Source organism: Sciurus carolinensis, chromosome 3, assembly GCF_902686445.1.
Source record: "Sciurus carolinensis chromosome 3, mSciCar1.2, whole genome shotgun sequence".
In the NCBI taxonomy this organism is placed as follows: domain Eukaryota; kingdom Metazoa; phylum Chordata; class Mammalia; order Rodentia; family Sciuridae; genus Sciurus; species Sciurus carolinensis.
In genome coordinates, this window is record NC_062215.1 from 78996146 (window position 1) to 79017267 (window position 21122).

Genomic DNA, 21122 nt, shown 5'->3' on the forward strand with positions numbered 1-21122 from the left:
TATACTGCATTCTTCTTAAATCATGTAAAATAATGGTTACAATAAACATTTTCCTCTCCCCACATAAATGCCACCAATGAAGTTGTTTTATAAGACCCAGAACTAATATTTAAATGGCATATATCATATCAACTCAGTTTCAAATTAATTATGAAAGATCAGTTTAATATATGATGTGAATGTGGTTAAAGATCACATACCTAGTCCTATATGTTCATTCCATTTATATATTATCTTTTATTTACTGTCTTTTCACACTATAGAAAGTAGGAGTTTGGTTTTTGCAATACTGGGGATTGAATCCAGGGCCTACTGCATGCAAGGCAATTGTTCTACCACTGAGTTACATCCCTAGTCCTTTCTTTTTTAAATTTTATTTTGGGACATGGTTTTATTAAGTTGTCCGGGCTCTCCTCAAACTTGTGATCCTTCTGCTTCATCTTCCCAAAAGCTGGAATTACAGGTATGTGCCACCTCACCAGCTAGAATTTCTATTGTTTTAAAATTGTACAGCAAATAAGAATACGATATTATCTGTATAAAAATTTGATATATGCATGCTTTCTAAGACTTATTCAGTGTTGATCATCTTAATTATTTCTCCCTGTTACTTAATTTTTTCAACACTATTCTTATTTTTTCCTTAAAAATATTTTTTAACTTTTTAAAAAAAATACATTTTTTAGTTGTCAATGAACCTTTATTATTTATTTATTTATCTATTTATTTATTTTTATGCAGTGCTGAGAATTGAACCCAGTGCCTCACACATGCTAGGCAAGCACTCTACCACTGAGCTATAATCCTAGCCCCTTGAAAAATATTAAGGAAAAAACATCATGTGCTGTGGTTCCCACCTGTAATCCCAGCTACTCAGGAGACTGAGGCAAAAGGATTACAAGTTCAAGGACAGCCTTGGCAACAAGTGAGACACTCTTAAAAATAAATAAGTAAATAAAATAGCTCTACCTTTCATTATCCTCTCCCTGACCACAGTGCTATAAAAGTTGCACAAATATTTGAGTATATGCACTTAAAATTAAAGGTAGTTAGAAACTAGGGGTAGAAGTGGAAAGAGTCAACAAATAACTCTCAGGGACAATACATAAATATTAAAAATCACATAAATATCCTGTATCAAAAATTCTAATTTTCCAGATTATTTCAAATGAAACAATTTGAACAACTGAATGTACAGAAATAGGAAGCAAATGAAAAAAGGTCTTACGGTGATGATTCAAGAATGATGCTATTAGCCTGTGTTGATGATGGAGATCTCTGACTCACAAAATCTTGACTTGGCGAAGTGTGTACCACATGGTCTACCAAATGACCAACTGAAGATGGTCGTAACCGGGTTCCCTCTTGTGTGAATGCAGAATTTCGACTAAATGGAGAGGAAGAAAAACCAAAAAGGAATAAACAAAAGCTTTAATTCAAATTTGCCAAATTTCTTAATTATATGGTTGCATGACAGTGGAGATTGTGTTTTTAAGACTATGTTGACTAAGCAGTGTCTGACATAAATCTGTTGCAAGAATTTTACCTATTTAGTCATCTATTGTCTCTACCCACATGTTTCTAGGTTTTAGTCACTACTATTTTCGATCTTACCCAAAATTTATAAAATTGATTAGAATAAATAATGATTTGAAAATATCTTCTAGTCTAAATTCTTTTTTAATTCTTATTTTTTTTTTATTTATGGGACTTTATATACTAAGAATAGATACCAAATACCATATTTCTATCCTTACAAGTGACAATCACATAAATACTTACTGTCATTACAATTGTTAGTTACAATAGCTGATATTAAAGAATTTATTTTATATTAGGCATACATAAAATAAGTGTTTTACATACACCATTTCTTTAATCCTCAAAACAATACTAGAAGAAAGACACTGTTAATATAATTTTGTAGATGAGGAAAGTTAAATTGCCCAAAGTTTAAATGCCTTTTGTTGTTTAACATTATTACAACACACTTATTACTATTAAAGCCCATGCTCTTAACCACTACATTATACTATCTCTTTAGAAAAAAAATTTTTTCTTATCATAACTAAAATTGTTCCATTAATTAGAAAACTTAATCAGATACTGTTAAATTACTTGGTCATCTGTTTTAAATTTTCTTCTGTCCTATCTAACTCACTATAATTATTTAGTGGTACTGGTAATAAACGGAGAAATGGCTGGCTGCAAAAGGGAGCAAACAAGGTTTCAATATTTCTTCAAACAAGCTGACGAGCCTTTAGGTATATACCATATTTTATAAGACAAACTGACTTAGTAATCTGCAATAGGCAAGAGACAAACTATGGAATTCAAACAAACAAACAAAAAAGAAACTATAGAGTTCGATTCATCTAGCAGGAAGGGAAGACACCTAGGTATAAAGTTTTGTAAACCATTCTTTTTATGCATATACTTTTTATGTCCAATAGGTAGAAGTTTATTTTTCAGCTGACACTACCCATCAGTGACTTAGCTTTTAGAATTTAGAGGAAACTTATTGAAAATTAATGTGTATAAAATATTTCTAAAGAATATTTCTTCAAAAGGTCTGGGGATGCGGCTCAGTGGTTAAGCACTGCTGGGTTCAATCCCTAGTACCAAAAAAAAAAAAAAATTTTTTTTTAAAAATATATATTATTCTATACCAAAATTCAAGCATTCTATAAATGAACCTTACAGGATAACAAAGTTTGTTAATGTGCTGATATACATCTGTTTATCATTATCTTAATTAGGTGCAACATACTTGTTACTATTATAAAATTAAAATAATCAACATCTTTGGACACAAGCTCATTATTTTATTATTATGGACACCAAAAGCATAAGTTTTTATGATACATGCTATCGGAAGGGCTAAATCACAAGGTTCTTTTTTAGCATAGCTATGGCTAAGCTTATGGGGCCTACAGTTGCAAATTCTTTTCTAGGTCAAAGAAGGTGAATGGGATGTTTTTGTTTTGTTTTGTGGAGCTGTGGATTGAACCCAGGGCTTTGCACATGCTAAGCCAAACAAACATTCTACTACATAGTTACACCCCTGGCAGTAGGATGGGGTTTTAAATAAGAGAATAGCCATCATTTTGTAAAGCATTTACAATCTTCACTCCCTGAGAAATTCTGTGGAGAATCCATATGGAAAAGAATGTGTAAACAACAATCTTAAAAGATTTTAAGTCCACTAATAGATCTTAATTTATTCACTAGGAACCTCTACTATGAGGAAACTGAGGGTCAATGCACTACTTTGTCATTCTCCAAAGCTATTATTTCATGCCACCTGCTGAGCAGTAGGCAAGGAGGAAATAATGCTGTGGCGCAACAAAAATCATGCTTGATTAAAAAGAGTTAAATTTTTACATATTTAGACATTCAGGCATATGGAAATATACAGTTAATAATTTGGCAATTAGCTAAATGCAAATTTGGTGTTGGTTAGTACTTATTAGTACTTACTGATTAGGAGTTCCAGGTGGAGACCGAGATGGAAGGCTTTGTGTTTCTAACCTGTCATCAGATATTGAATTTCTGCTTACTACTTCCCAATCCATTAATTTCCGTGCCAAAGGCTTACTTGGGGATCTGCAGAAATAATTTAAATAATTCACTGAGTTTTATTTTTGTAATCCAAACTATGAATCAAATTCAAAAGTGTTTTAATAGATTATATTCTAGATGAGTTAACATAAATTACAAACAAATGTAATTTTTTTCTTTCTTTCCTTAATTTTTTTGTTTCTGTAAATGGATGGAATACTTTTGTTTATTTTTATGTGCTGCTGAGGAACGAACCCAGTGGTGCACATATGATAGGCGGGTTCTCTGCCACCAAGCTACAGCCCCAGTCCCTAATTAATTTCTTTCTTTCATAAATTTTCTTATATATAATAGGCCAGCATATGTTTCTTTTTTACAAAAACATTTTGAAAGATTAACTATTCTGTCTTGTGGTGGAGAGTAGAAGAATATCTTTTATTACCTATCAGCTATCATCGTGATAAATATGAGAACTAAAAGTAATCTTCAAAGAAAAAGATCTTGATATTTATCTGTGCAAATCAAGACAGTGATCTGGGCAGAGATCATAAACCCTTAGAATATTAAGAGTGTTAACAACTAAAAAAACTAAACTGTTTTATATGCAAATTCCAATGTTGGTCAAAATTCATTGAAAATATATCGCATCTATTTAAACTAGCTTTTAGAAATTCAGAATTATATGGAGACTAATAAAATTAATTAAATTCCTTACCTAAAAGTATATAATAACTCATCTTCCAGCTTTTTTATTTCTGCAGTAAATTCACTGAAGTGCATGAACTGTTTATGCTCTTTTCCATTACATTATAATTTTTAAAAAACATTCTATTATCCTGCTAGATCATGTCAGGTCAGTGGTGCATGTCTATAAGCTCAGCAACTTGGGATGCTGAAGCAGGATGATTGCAAGTTGAAGGCCAATCTCAGTAACTTAGTGAGGCACTAAGCAACTCAGCAAGACCTGTCTTCAAAAAAAAAAAAAAAAAAAAAAAAGAAAGAAAGGAAGAAAGAAAAAGGGGGCGGTGGTGGAAATAGGCTGGGGATAAAGTGCCCCTGGGTTCAATCCCCAGTACAAAAAAACAAGAAAAAAGTAGATCATAAAAATGTAGGCAGAATTTTTGTTTAAATTAAAAACCCAAAACTATTTTTAGTTACAATTCATAGGATTTAATGGTCTTTAGTACATGTATTTTTTTTTTAGCCTACCAGGACTTTTCCCCTTAAAGTTCACCATCTCCCCCCACCCCATCATGTACTATGTACATACTTTCGTACAAATAAAAAAAGATTATCAAGTAAGGCACAAAGCAAATTAATATTAAGTTACCCAATTATATTGAAACAAAGTCATGTGTATAGTAGGAAGCATTAATATAATTATAAGGAGACCTGGATACCAGTTCTGGCTTTCCCTTAGACAAATCAGGTAAGTTTCTATATCTAAATTTATTAGTATAGTAAAATCCTTTTGCCCTTCCTTACCTCTGAATTTTATGATTTATGATAATTAAATTTTCAGAGCAATGTTTTAGTTTTGCTAAACCATGAGTAACTCAATTTACTTATGAATCCAAACCACGAAAATGTCCTATCATTTCAGGAATTTGTAGCCAAAAACTTTTTAGTTTGGTGTGATAATATCTCCTTAATTTAAAAAAGAATGGGTGTTTTAAAAAAGAGATACAATGTTGGTTAAAAAAAAAAAAAAAAAGATACTGCTTCAGATTTCATTTTCCATAAGTGAATTCAAAATAATTTCAGCAGGAATATTTCTCATTATCACGAGTTTAAGTTAATAGAATTTTTTGACTTAAAGACAATTCAGGATACCATTTAGTTTAACCCCCTTCACACAGCAATACAAATATTCGTATCAGTCAAAACAAAATGGAAATGTGTTATCTCATTCAATTTTTAAAAGAAACTTACCATAACTTACCATTTATGGCTCTTCTATTAGTGCTAATCCTTAAGGTTTATAAACTATTCTTCCCTCATATATTAGACTACTAAATGAAAGCTGTAAGAGAGTTCACTAACTATATATAGTTAGGATATCAATTACTTTCATTTTCTAAGAGAAGGAAAAAAAAAAATCCTTTGAAGGAAGAAAATATCCAGCATACTTACCTACTATAAACCATCAAAACACTTTACTCTTCTTCATAAGATTAGACATATTGGGAATACTTTAAATTCAAAGCTACATTCAGGTATTTTATTTTATTAACAGTTTTAACCTCAGAGACCCACCCACTCAAACTTGCTGTCTATGTTTCCTGTTGAGTGTGGAAATTTCAGAGAAAAAAATACCACACTGCAGTGTGTTTGCAATGTGGTAAATTTATTTTCTGACCATGGCACCTAATTTTCTGTTGTATGAGAACATTGTTTTGCTCTCTTCATAGATATTATTATATGATAATTGAAGAAGTATGAAAGCAGTTCCAAGAGTTGACAGAGGAAAAAACACTATAAAATTTATTACATGAAAAATTTAAGAAGAAATCTTTTTTATCTATGTTGCCAACTAAAATTTCAAAACAGGTAAGAAATTCTGGAATTTTCTAATACTTTACCAAAATAATTTAACAGTTGCTGAAACTACTATAGAAATTTGATGGATATGTATGGGTTCATCACAACAATATTATATTAGGAAAACAATCCCAGAAAGCCTAGTCTTTTAGACATGGAAGGATCACTAAACTAGCCCAGTACCACTAAAACCTCTTTCCAGTTGATGACTTCTTAGTTCAAGGAGAATTCATACAATTCCAGCAAAACAGAAGACAAGAAAGACATTTGAGGATTATCATATTGGAATTCCAGCTCTACTATTCATTGAATGCAAACTTGTTTTATAAAATAACCCATTAACTTCACATTTAATAATGACTACACAAAATGAACAACTAAGACGTAGGTATAATTGCATATTTCTAAAATCTGATATGACCGAAAATATTAAAACAACACTTATAAAGAAACTATTTGTGGTGCTGGGGATATAGCAAAGAGGTAGAGTGCTTGCTTAGCATGTGCAAGGCTGTGGGTTTCATCCCTAGCTCGACAAAAAATGAAACAAAACAAAAAAATAAAAGCAGAAACCATTTGCAATGGATATTAACTTTAAGATAAAAATACACCTATAATATTGTACTCATGAACATCATATTACAACTATCATTAAATTTCATCTTTTTTTTGTAAATATTAAACAAGAAAAAAGTTTCTTGTTAGGAAAGGAAAGAAAAAGGCTTAAGAATATTGTTCTGGTGCAGTCGTAACACTATGAATCGGGAAAAATATTTTCATTTTAACAAGTACTGAAATGAGTATTGCAAAATCATTACTGTACTAAGGACTAGAACAAATTCATTAGAATAATAAGTTATTTCTCAAGAGCAATTGTAATAAAACAATTTCATATTAACATTTGCTGTACATTTCACCTTTGTACAGGTCTTTAGTATTAACTGGAAATAATGGTGTTCAGCACTGTAAAAAGGAGGACTTTTGAGTAATTTCAGGAGTCATGATGATTAGGATAACCACCTCTGTATTCTTTCTCTTTTCTCCCTTCCAAAATAACTAAGCCACTAAAATATATATTAAATAAAAAGATAACTTCCCCCTCATAAACCTAGGACAAGACATAAGAATAAACTAATTTCAAAACTTTTCTGAACAAATGCTAAAATGAATTCTGTTATCCAAATTCAAGAAATCTTATCACAGCAAAATGCTATATCCCTGACCAGCTGAATCCTTCCCACATTAAGGCATTTTCACAGACTGTTTCCCTGATAGATAGATTATTTACAGACAAATCAAAAGGAAAAAAGGGAAGTGTATTTTATTACTCAAACACAAACACATGCTTCAGTATTTTTTTTTTTGCTTCAAATGTAGTAGCTGATAGTTAATATTTATTATTTATTTTTATAAGCTCTCAAGACATATTACTGTGACAGTCACAAATAGCCTTAGCAACAACTCCTACTCTAGAGGCAGGGACATGGCAGGAGTAAAGGAAAGAACCTGAAAGTTAGATTTACATTTAACTATAAAAGGATTTAACCATTTAAAGACCTACTGCCATTATAAATTACTAGATTTTTTTCAGCATCAAAGAGAATGTGCGTGGTATGTTAAGTGATAAAAGCAAGCAACAAAAAGCATGAAACAATTTTGAAACAAATATATACATACATATAAATATTTATATTGTACAGAAAAATCTTGAATAAACTCTTGAAAATTTGAAATGGTTGTTTTGGGATGACAATTTTTCATGTTATTGGACAATGTTGGGGTTTTAAATTTAAATATGTATCCTACCTCTCATTTTCATTAACTAGAAAAAAGGAATAATTTTCACTTTTGGAGAGAAGGAAAACAAATCAATTGTGTGAATAAAGAAAAGGACTTGTAGACTATTCTGTAATCATTCAGAAGAAGTTTTAAATAATTTTCATCCTTCAAAAAAATTCAGACACTGAAACAGAATTGGCTTACCTTGCAAATACCCTGTCTTTATTTGCCTTTTCTTTGCCATACTGAACTGACTGGACTTCAGTTCTCCCACTGAAATACATAAATATGCACAATATCTTAAAGAGAACTACAAGATAAAATGACAACACACAACATGATTATTTTACAATTTTGTATGAGACAAGACATTTCTAACAACAATAACAACAAAAGCAGAGTAAGACTGAACTACATTCCAGTTCTACCTGGATGGATGAAGTTTTCCCAGTAATGAACAAAGATGTGTTCCATAGATATTTTATTTTCAGATACTTAAAGAATATGAGCAAAATACTTTTGTGTGAAAGGAATTCCTTCCTGCTTCTCCTCTGCAAAAATATTCTCTCTAGAGTAAGAAACAGGATGCCATGGCCTAGCTTAAACAAACTCTACCAGCCCTGTCCTGCCTCCACAGGTTTGGGGTTTAGCTAGTTGCCTTCATTACTCCTTAAGCAAGGAGCTAAAATGAGGGGAATCTTGGAGAACTGCTCTTTCTTCCTTTCCAACTGGTAATAATCACACAGATATGAGGACTGGTAACATATCAATTCCCTCCATGTCCAGATGTGGGGCAATTCCAGATTTTTTAATGTAGAAAGGAAACTAAAGACAGAAACAAATTAGGGGTCTGGCACTAAGATATTTGTCTTGAAACGAATTTGTTGAGCAATAACACTTTATGCAGTCAATCTAATTGTCCTCCTTTGTATACCAGTATGTTCACACCAACTTTGTTAATATAGTTGATTCTCAGAGAATTTTAAAATTTGTGGTATCTCATTACTTAAGTGTGAATGAACATATATTTCTAGTACATCAAACAACCATTTACAAATGCAGGTATCAATGTATATAAGAGTAGCCAAATAAAGGTTTCCAAAGCTACATGAGCTATTTTAAGACCATTTTCCATGGGGTAAGTATCAATCAATGAGATCTGAATAGCATGCCTGTGAGATTTTAATGGAAAGATGAAAAACAGTAACATGATATTTTAATGCTGGTAAGTTCATATTTCCTAAGAAAATATATTTCCTCTAAGGAAGATGTAATAAATTAAGGTTCCTCACTATTTGTAATTTCACATTAGAATAATGATTTAATCGCCAGATATTTTGGAACAGAGATGGGTGTGTGTGTGTGAGGAGGATGGTGGGGAAAATAATACATCTGTCTAATGCTACCAGTCAAAATAATATTTCAACATTTTAGGTAAGATAATAGTACTTGTACTGCTAACCACTGCTTACTTTGAGGGAAAAAGTGTTTGTTTGGTGTATAGTTTTTAGGTATGACTGGCCAGTTAAAAATTTGTCATGCTGCCTTTCTTACCTCATTTATGACTATTAATCACTCTGATGATTAAAAAGTGCTTTATATGGTTTTAAAGTTCTTAAGAGACTAAAAACATAAAACTTAATCTTTAAAACTATAAATATATATGGTAAATATATATATGGTTTGTGTACACACTAATTTAATGTGGACTGAGTTGTCATAGTGATGGGGGCAGACAGATGTGGGTGGTAGGAACATGAGGTTAAGAGAATAATTCTATAAAATGGGCCCACCGTGCTGACCCCCACATGCTTTCTTTTCCAAGAAGCAATTTACCTGCAGCCCTGCCTGGGCTTAAGTGGACAGGATATGTTACATTCCTCAGCAAACTACCTGTTATCTGCAGGAGAAATGCAGGTCCAAAATTATATCGATAAGAAGAAGCCAAGTTACCCTGAAGGGGAAGACTTTCGTGACCCTTTTCACAGACCAGATCCTGAAATTCAGGGCGATAAGATAATTCCTCTAATCATAAAATCTGTCAGAATGTATGGTTAAGAATCCAATTTGAATCGGTCATCATGTGCTAAGGTGACTTAGAGTTGTCATGGCAGTAGGGACTTGAAAGTCTGATGTCATCCTGCTGTCAGTCAAAAGTCAAGAGGTGGACCTGGGTGGGACTCTCTGGAAACTTCTCTGGGATTCCCAGTAAAACTGTAGTGCAGGAGAGGCAATTTGTCCCTCTTTTCTCTGAAAGGACCTATTCTCTCCCTTGAGAGTGTCCCCTTTTCCTATCCCTTCAATAAACTCATGCCTGTTGCTCTGAGTGACATGACTGAAATCTTTCTGATCTGACTGCAAGAATCAGCATTTGAAGGAGGGAGAGGGACTGCACTCTGTCTCAGTTTTCTGGAAGGCTCCAGCTCTGTAACAAATAGGTATCAATTCTGTCCTTTTGTGTTCCGCCACGTTTAGCAGGGGGTTGTGAGTAAATAAACTCCATTTTCTACATTCCTTTGCCACCTGTCTTTCTGTTAAGTTCTGTCTTTAGAAGGTACTAATGGAAGATTAGAAAGCAGAGAAAGGCAGAGCAGGAAACAGGAAGATGCTGGTAACTGCTTTAAGTTGTGGGAACAGGGCACAGTGAGAAACAGCATCTTGTAGATGGTTCCATTGTTGGCTAAAGCAGCACTTCTCTGGAAGATTCAGAACTGTGACAGTGGCTCTAACTGTTTAGTACTAAACCCAGGGCTGGGAACTATAGCCCAGAAGTGACCTAAGTTTTTGATCCATCGGCAATACCCCTTCTTCTTGTTTGCTTCTTCATAGCCCTCTTTATTCCCTCTTGCCTTCCCAGTCTTTTTAACACCTGTATAACCAATTCCCTCAATTAAATCGCTCTTGTTTGAAATATCAAAAAGTTTTTGTTCTTCTAATTAAATCCTGACAGATACATTAATTACCCAGTGAAGAAGATTCAAACAGAACGCTCTTACTCAAAAGCCTGATTTTACAATTGAATTTCACAATAAGGAACAACTTATTTATTTAAAACTTTTTGTAGTTGTAGATGAACAGCATGCCTTTATTTTGTTTGTTTATTTTTATGTGGAGCTAAAGATCGAACCCAGTGCCTCACACATGCTAGCAAAAGCTCTGCCACCGAGCTACTGCCCGAGTCCCGAAAGTAACCATTTATAAACAATGCCAAAGGGGTTTATATTGCATATTATCCATAACACAGTCTTTAAGGGCTTAGCATTGTTATTAGAATAAAATGTAAAACTGTACGACTCTTAGAACACAAAATTCTGACAGTAAGATACTGATCTTTTGAGCAATAAGAAAATGCCAAGAATTAAATACCTATATATAAGTATGTATATACATATATATGCTTATTATTTTTAAGTAATTCAAGTGACATAAAAAAAGGTCTAAGAATAAAAAAAAAATTGTTTTTTTGGACCACAGTCCTACCACCAAGAAATCATCATTAAGCATAGGTAACAATCATTCTGAAAAAAGGCTTGAAATATAAATAGAATCTTAATGTGAATACAAGATAAATGCCACTTTTATTTATTTTGTTTTTAATTTTTTTGAGATAGGGTCTCACTACATTGCCTAGGTTGGCCTCAAATTCCTGGGATTAGGGCTGAGGTTGTGGCTCTGTGGTAGAGCACTTGCCTAGCACCTGTGAGGTACTAGATTCAATCCTCAGCACCATGTTAAAAAAAAAAATAAAATAAAGCCATAAAAAAAAAAATTCCTGGGATCAAGCTATCGTACTGCCTCACTTTTGGATCAGCTGAGGTTATAGGCATGCATGACCACGCTCAACTATATTCTAGTTTTAAAGGAAAGATCATGTTGATTTCCTTTGAAACTAAAGAAAGGGAAAAGATGCTGTTTTAAGAAAAATAAGGAAAAAAGATTGGGAAAAGCACAAGAAGCTCATGTATTAATATTTAAAGCTATATGTTAAGGATTCAAATACTTCTTCCTACTTGCTTTTTTTTTTCTTTTCTTTTTTGTGGAACTGGGGATTGAACCCATGGGCCAGGGACACTCTACCACTGAGCTACATGGTCCCTTCCTTTTTAAATTTTATTTTGAGACAGGGTCTAAGTTGCCCAGGCTGGCTTTGAACCTGCAATCCTGCCTTATCCTCCTGAGTTGTTGGAATTACAGGTGTGACTGAATTTCCTTTTTTTTTTTTAAAGTTATAGTATTTATTTTAAAATTTACTATTTTATATCTATTTTGTAGTTATCATTCTCGCAGTTGTGAAGTATTAATTCTATTTGAAGGATTTAATAATCATTTAAGTGAAGAATTTTTCTTGAGTTATTTTGATTTATCTCTTGGTTGGCTAAATTTTACTATAAAATGTTTTTTCAAAGGCTGAGAGAGGTTCTATTACCTGAGGTTTTACATACTGAAAAATGTCATGCTGATTTTAGACTTGAATGGCAACCTGGGTGAGCTTAATATTTTTTAGTCTCTTTTATTTTCATTAGGACTTCACAGACAAAGGGTGGTCCACAAGCTACAAAAGCCTGAAGACAAGTTTTATTTGGCATATTCATTGTTCAAAAATATTTAATCCAAATAGATAAAATTCTAGCAAGACTGATCAAGGAAAAATAAAGAGAACACACAAGTTATCAATACCAACGAGACAAGTGACATTACTAAATTCTGGACATACCAAAAAAATAATGGGAACATTATGAACTTCATGTTAACAAAGTCAACAACTCAGATGAAATGGAAAACTTTGTTTAAAGAAACACACAAGTTTGCTCAGGAAGAAAAGGAAAACAGGAACTGTCTTATCTATTAAAAATTTTAGATGTTTGTTTAAAACTTTCCAAGAAATAAAACTACCCAGAAGAATTGGTAAATTATTTTTTTTTTCATACTATTTAAAACTCTTTTATTAGCAATCATGAAAGAGATCAAAAATATCCAAGGCTGGTGAAATATCTTTCATAATTCAAATACAACACCTATTATTATTTATGCCACTTCCCCCCATGTTTTTAAAAGGTGCATTATAATTGAATATAATGATGGGATTTGTTGTTATATCTTCATGCATGTGTACAATATAACAAAGTAATTTGGTCTAATTAATAAATTGTATCAAACATTTACAAAGGAGATTAGAGCATTACCATGCAAACTCTTCTAGGAAAATAGAGATATTCCAATTCCTTCAATAAGGCCAATGTTATCCTAACAGAGAAACCTGACAATGTCACTCTAAGATAGAAAACTACAGACCAATATCCTTCATGAGCACAGATGCAAAAATTCTAAACAAAATTTTAACAAGTTCATTTAGAAAGCATAGAAAAAAGATAGCACGACCAAGTGGTATTTATCCCAGGAATCAAAGGTTGGTTTAACACTTGAAACTCACAAAGTAATTGATCACATTAACACACTGAAAAGAAAACCATCTCAAGAATTACAGAGAAAGCAGTTAACAAAAATCAATAACCCAATCCTAAAACAACTTCCAGAAAAGAAGAAACAAAGGGAAGTTCCTTAACATGAATGTCACAGGATATCTAGAGAAAGCCTACAACCAAAATCATACTTCAGAATGAAAAGATGACATGCTTTCTACTAAGATAAAGAAGACAACAAGTCTGCTCTCATCACTTGTATTCAACACTGTTCAACACTGTAATTCAGATGGAACAATAAGGAAAGAAAAAGAAAAAGAAAAAGGTTAGAAGAAAAGAACTAAAATCATCTTATCTTCTCAGGAGAAAATCTGTTGGAAGATGCTGGGCATGGTAGTACACGCTTATAATTCCAGCAGCTTAGGAGGCTGAGGCAGGAGGACAAGTGTAATTTAGCAAGGCCCTAAGCAACTCAGTAAGACACTCTCTAAATAAAATACAAAAAGGGATAGGGATGTGGCTCAGTGGATAAGCATCTCTGGGTTCAATCCCTGGTACAAAAAAAAAAAAAAAAAAATCTGTTGGAAACTATAAAAAAGCTCCTTCTAAGTGAGTTCAGAAAGGTTTCAGGAAACAAGGTCAATATTACAAAATCATTTCCATCTAACGGCAATGATCACTTTGAAATCAGTATTTAAAAAAATACTCATGGATAAAAATATGAAATATGTAAGGCTAAATAAATTTGACAAAGATATGAAGGACATGTACATCAAAAACTAAAAACATTGCTGGAGAAATAAGAAAGAGACATTGTGCTTCATGAGTTGGAAGAGCCTATATTTTTAAGATATCAATTCTCTATAAAAATGGGTATACAGATTCAGCACAATTCCAATTAGAATCCCCAAACGATTTTTTTTGGTAGAAACTGGAAAACTAATTCTAAAATTCAAATGGAAATGCAAAATAGTTAGAATATCCAAAATAACTTTTAAAAACAGGAGCAAAGTTGGAGGACTAATAATACTGAACTGTAAGAAATAAGTCCAACAACAGGATGATACAAATATGAGCAACTCATTTTTGATAAAGATGAAAAGGAACAACTAGATATAAACATGCAAAAAATGAACTCCAACCTATATTTCACATCAAATATAAGAATTATATTCAAATGTATCACCTAAATGTAAGAACTAAATGTAATAGCAAAAACTGTAAGACTCTTAGAAGGAGAGGAATAAATCTTTATCTTGGATTAAGCAAAGATTTCTTGGATATGATAACAAAAGGTCCATAAAAAAACAAATCAGTAAGCTGAACTTCATCAAAATTCAAAATCTGTTCTCTTCAGAAGATACTTGTAAATACTAAAAAGATAACAGCAAACATTATCTTTGAGGATGTGGTAGAGCTAGAACCCCATTTTTTTGGGTGGTAGTAGGGATTGAACCCAGGGTCTGATGCATGTTACTTAAGTATACTACCACTGAGTTATACCCTCAGCCCTGAGATGGAACTATTATACACTGCAGGAACGTACACAAAGGTGCAACTGCTTGGACAAAATGTTTGACAGTTTCTTAAAAAGTTAAACCTATATCTACCACATAAGCTGGCCATTATACTTTTAGGTATTTATCCAAGAAAATTTAAAGAAAATGTCCATACAAACACTTGCACATACATGTTCACAGCAGCTTCAATTGTAATACCCTAAATCTGGAAACAATCCATTTTATATCCAACATCAAATGGATAAGCAATTATCATTTACCTACACAATGGACTACTACTCTGCAATACAAAAAAACAAGTTATCAATACAGGCAAGGACATGGATGAATCTTGAAGTAATTAGCCTGAGTAAAAGTGGAGAGACTAAAAAGAATACTTCCTATGTTTCACTTTACATAAAATCCTAAAAATCTATAATGACAGAGAATAGAGCAGTGGTTGTCTGAGGACCAAGGGTAGGAGAAAGGTGGTCACAGAGGAATATTATAGACCTTTTTGTGGGTGATGGGTATGCTTGTTATTGAGATTATGGTGAAGGATTAATGGAGATTCAAACATCAATTTTAAATGCAGTAGTTTACTATGTGTGAATACCTCAATAAATCTATTTTAAAATATTTTATTCAACTTTGAAAAATGTACAGATTCCATTTAATAGACCATAATCTCAGTTTTGTTGAATGTGTAAAGTCTGTGAATACTAGGTCAATCTTCTCCCAAGGGCAGTAACAGTCTGAATGGCACTTATTGTTCTCCTCTCCATCAATCTTAAATTTTGTTTTGTTTTTAAATGTAAGATTGTTCTTAAAACTTGTTTTTTCATTAATGTCTATGGTAGAAACTTCCTTTGGTTTCAGAGATGATTTTCTCCAAAATAGTTTCTTTAATTGTATCTTCTATTTGTATTCATCATGTCTAGACTTTGTTTTCAGTGGTATGGTTTGAATTACTTTCTTGAATTTTTCCTCATCTGAGACCTGTATGAACTGTAGTTGAAGGCTGTTTACTGTGTTCTATTAATTTCTAAGTAAAATGGGTATGTGTGTGTGGAGAGGGAAGGGGTGGAGAGAGAGAGGGAGATGGATGGACGGATGGACATACATTTCTGCAAGGATAAGGGCAAAGAAAGAATTCTACCAGAAAGTAGGGTCAGTATTTGGGTAATTACCCCAGTGGTCATTTAGAAATTAGATTCACTGAAGGAATACTCTTGGGGCTGGGTTTATACTGATCTCACATTTCATATACCATAGAGCCTTTGAGATTTCTTCAGGAGGGAAGGTTCAGCAACTTTCCCTTGACTTTCACTATTGACCAGACACAATCTCTCTCAGACTAATTACCTTTAATTTTGCAAATACTTTTTCTCAGTATTTCTTTTAGGAAAGTGAGAAAGGAGTTAAAATATATCAAGTCACTTAAGATCTTGCAGTTTTTTTTAAATTGAAATTTTCCTAATTCTGTTTGTTGTTACTAAACTTTTGTGACTTTTACCACATTTTCTTGGGATGAGGGCATGCATTTTTAGTGATATATTTTGTACTAAACTTTATGCAGTATTTTTTTATTGAGATTACAAAGTGGGCATTTATAAATGTCTATATAACATGAATCAACCTATCACATGATGATCAAAGGTTTTACTTATTGAAGATAAAAAATCTTATTTTGTGAACTGAAACAGCCAAAAATCAACAACATTTGTCTTACTAGAAGACCATGAATAACTTTTTCTATACAAGTCTTATGTGGTTTCATTTTAAAATCAGTTTTTAAAGGCTTTTAAAAATTCCATAAACAAAACCAATCAGAGCTTCTTCAAACTTAGTCATTTCCCCCAAAGACTTTCAGAAAAAAATACATTTTGCTTTCAGGAAAAAATAAAGCTGTCAAGAATAAACAAGACACGGGTGCAGTTGGATAGCAGAAATAACTTCTAAGGTCCTAAAGCACAATAGGATAATGCTGATTGATAACAATTAATGGTCAATTTCAAAACAGCTAGTAAAAGAAATGATAAATGTCTGTGATGACTATGCCAATTACCCTGATATGATCATTATAATATTTAGATGTATCAAGATGTTACATTATACCTCATTGTGTGTCAATTAAAAATAAAAAATGATTTTAAAAATAAATACAGTTCTATGAAAAGAAACCTGGGATTCTTGTTCAACAACTAAACTTGATTTTGCCTTATGACTGTTTTGAACTCTTTATAACAGAGGGTTTGACAATTCAGATATATATTAAATTATATTTTTTTTAAAAAGTATATAAAATGCAGGATGTACCTTAATTTTTACAAAAAAAATGTATCTGAGCAAAGATAAGTTTTTATACAAATAATTAATAAAGACAAATGGAAATTTAACCCGTCTAGACTGTAAATAAGTAAATGTAGTTAATTTACTTTAGAAAATAAGGACCTAAAAAACAGTCAATGGAATGGGTTTCTGAAGCCTGGTGATTATCTAAAGAACCTGCAGAACTTTCTGATACAGACGGTAAGGGCTTCATTCTACCAGAATTTTGACTCCATAGGTAGGTATGAGGAGTACAACAGTTCTATGGTTTGATCAACTAGACATTTACTTTTATGGGAGGAAAAACATCCAACAATAAAGTCTTAATACAAAAGTAGTACTTACCAGTACCGGAATTTTGAACCTAATGTAAAATAATGTGCAAAAAAATTCTTTTGAGGCGGAAGTGGTCTGTCCAAACGGAAGAATGTGTGATGTTCTACACATGCTTTCCACAAATTTTTACAAGCTCTGTAATTTACCATATTAAATCCCAATAATGTTTCTCTAGATTCATGCTGTAATAAACAAAAAAAATGCAGAGAATACCAGAAAAAAATGTCAGAATCTAATACTGCATGTAATTTACTTTTGACAGATAAATTATTCTATCCTTACAAACAAACACCAATCCCTCTAAGATCTTTTTTGTTTATTCAATAAAAAGGCAGTAAAGGAAAATATTTGTAAAATATGGACCTTGGTCCATAATATTATGTAACATTAGGAACTTTACCTTAGATCATAGTTAGAAATAAGTTTAAAAATTTGATACCTATTTTCAAAACTTATCAGTTATGATTCTATTTTAAAATGAAATTTAAAATTAAACTTTAAGATATATCATTACACTTTTCAACAATTTCTCATTTTATAAATCTATACTGATTGTAAGTAAATTAAGAGTATTCGGTATCTCTGAATGCTGTCATAAAATTTTAAAAAGTTTATAATTTATTTTTTTTAGTTGTAGATAGACACAACAATTTTGTTTATTTTTTTATGTGGTGCTGAGGATCAAACCCAGTGCCTCACATGTGCTAGGCAAGTGTTCTACCACTGAGTCACAACCCCAGTTCCATAAAATGAAAAATTTAACATAATCAGCATTAGAATCATTTCTCTAACTTTCTTGAAGAGTTTGGCGCAAAATACTAAGTAATTTGATTGAAGTAAACCATATGTAGCAAAGTACACATGCTATAAGTGTACATCTCTGATCTTCACACAACAAATGCAACCATTTAACCTCAACCTAGATTAAGAAATGGATCACTATCCCTACCTCAGAAGTTTCCTTTCTCTCTCCTTCCTACATTACCTTCCAAAAATAATTACTTTCCTGACTTTTATATTATATATTAGTCATGCTTATTTTTAAATTTTATATCCATGGAATTCTTTAAGTTTGTCTGCTTTCTGTTCAACATTGTTTCTGATACACATCCACAGAAGCAGTAATTCACTTAGTTTTATTCTTCACAGTATTCTACTGTAATGTATACACTACAGTTATTTATCCACTTTACAGCTGATAGACATTTGATGTTTCTAGTCTGAGGTGATAAGAATAATGCTGCTATGTATATTTATGTAGGTCATCTGGTGTACATTTATGCGCTTTTCTGTGGATGGGTTATAAGATGCAAGTATGTTCAGCTTTAGTACATAAAAACCTGACAGTAGTATATACTCTGTATTTTCACAAACCACTGGTTTATCAGTCCTTTCCATTGTACTATTCTGTTGAGTATCCAAAGGTAGCACATTTTGGTTATAATTTGTACCTGCTTCATGACTCATTAGTTCAACACCTTTTCACACTACTGGCCACGTGGATACACTATCATGTGTGAAATGCAGTTCAAATTACTAGTTCTACTGGCTTGCATATAAAACTAAGGACAGAGTATGTGCGTGTGAGAGAATGATGAATATTCTATTATTTCACTCTCCTGATGTCTTCTGATGAAGAGTTATCAACTGTAACAGCTCATATTATCAATTTTTATGTTTAAGGTTAAGAAGATTTCCTTCTATGTCCTGTTCTACAAATCTTTCTCCATTCAAAGATCATAAAGAGGGCCAGGAGCTGTAGTACATGCTTGGAATCCCAGCAATTCAGGAGGCTGAGGCAAGATGATCATTAAGTTCAAGGTCAGCCTCAGCTGACTTAGCTGACTTAGTGAGACCTTGTTCTCAACATTTAAAGGTGTGTGTGGGGGGGGGGGCAGCACTGGGGGTATAGCTCAGTGGTAAAGCACCCCTGGTTTCAATCCCCAATACTGTATATATTAAAAAAGTCATAAAGCTATTTTACATGACTAAACCACTGTAAAATATCTATATGTAAGTAATACGCTACCATGTATGAAGTTAATATGCCTAAAACATCACTTCTTGATCATCAGAAAATTAATTCTTAGTTATAATTATCAGTTGTTTTGTATGTAGTAACACATACAGTATGTATAACATGTACCATAAACATTAGGCAAAATGACAATGACTTTATAGTGAATATGATGAAGTAACACTTCCCTGTGTCAGCAAGATCTAAGATGCATATATATTCTCCTTTTTGACACTTGTATATGTACTTTTGAATCCTACCCACTGTATTTGGAATGTAACAACAAATTTAACCATACAGTTTGTACAAAATGGACACAAAATATACTGAGATTAGTACATTTTCTAAAGTTTGGGTATTTACAAACAAAGAGATATTTTAAAGAGAAAACACTAGCAGGATGCCCTTCTGCAGAGTATACCTCTATACTGTCTTTAATCAAATGCTAGTTGACTTTTGTTGCTGTTGTTACTTATAGGCAAACACACTCCTAACTGATACACTACCCTAAGAGAATGAGTGTGAGGATTAAATAATATGAAAATGGTTGATATGATTTCATTTTTTAGGTTCAAAAATAAGCAAACTAATCCTTGGTGATACAGATGAAAAGGTTGTTTATATTTTAGAAGGGTTAATGACTGAAAGTGGGCCTCAGTTCCACACATTACTGGTTTCTGGGGTGTTGGTAATGTTCTATATATTAATCTATAAGGTATTAAAATGAATATGTTTATTTTATCAGGTTGTATACTTAAAATCATACCTTTAGCTGGGTACATGCCTGTAATTCGAGCAACACAAGAGGCTGAGGTAGGATGATGTAAGGCCAGTTTTGGCAACTTATTGAGACCCTATCTCAAAATAAAAAGGGCTGGGGGGCTGTGGTTGTGCCCAGTGGTAGAGCGCTTGCCTAGCATGTGTGAGGCACTGGGTTCGATTCTCAGCACCCCATACAAATAAATAAAGGTTCATCAACAATTAAAGGGTATGTGTGTATATATATATAACATATATAAAATATATATTGTTCTTCCATTATAATTAATAGTTATATAATATATGTATGTTATATATATTATATATTTTAGTAAGGACTGGGGATGTGGCTCAGTGGTAGAGCACCCCTGGGTTCACTTGCCAGTAACACAAAAACAGATACCCACCCACACACACCATGTACCTTTTTGTGTTATATTTTAACTTCAATAGAAATTTGATTTAAAAAACTTGATATTTTGTGAACATAAATGAACAGCCACAGATTAGATTACTATCCTGATAAAATGTAGTTGATTCAAATACATTTTTAAGGTTTCAAATACATTTTACACATATACACACTCACGACATCTTGAAATCTGCATTAATTTGCAGATTTCTAATAAATAGTATAATAAAAAGGTTAATTAGATGAAATAGATAATCATTTACAAGACAAAACTATTCCCAACACTGTACTTTCCATCACAAGTCAACTTGTACTTATCATAGAAAAAGGCAATTATCACTTCAATACAGGGAAGAAATGTGCTACAGGTTCATGAATTAGAAACGAAACACTCAAGTTTCTCTAAAACAAAATGAACTTATATTGAAATGAAATGTTGTGGACTTAGCAGAAAAAAGAACAAGGCC

At 32.4% G+C, this 21122-nt stretch overlaps 1 protein-coding gene across 10 annotated transcripts in view; it reads right to left on the minus strand.

Moving 5' to 3' along the window:
- Ptpn4 (protein tyrosine phosphatase non-receptor type 4) overlaps nucleotides 1-21122 on the minus strand; it is a 214656-nt gene that overhangs the window by 66163 nt on the left and 127371 nt on the right. For all 10 annotated transcript variants that reach the window (XM_047543970.1, XM_047543966.1, XM_047543969.1 and 7 more), the window contains 4 exons: nucleotides 17477-17649; nucleotides 8086-8154; nucleotides 3481-3606; nucleotides 1229-1387 (listed from right to left, as the gene is read on the minus strand). In XM_047543970.1, the coding sequence (XP_047399926.1) occupies nucleotides 1229-1387; nucleotides 3481-3606; nucleotides 8086-8154; nucleotides 17477-17649 (527 nt within the window). The remainder of the gene's footprint in view (nucleotides 1-1228; nucleotides 1388-3480; nucleotides 3607-8085; nucleotides 8155-17476; nucleotides 17650-21122) is intronic.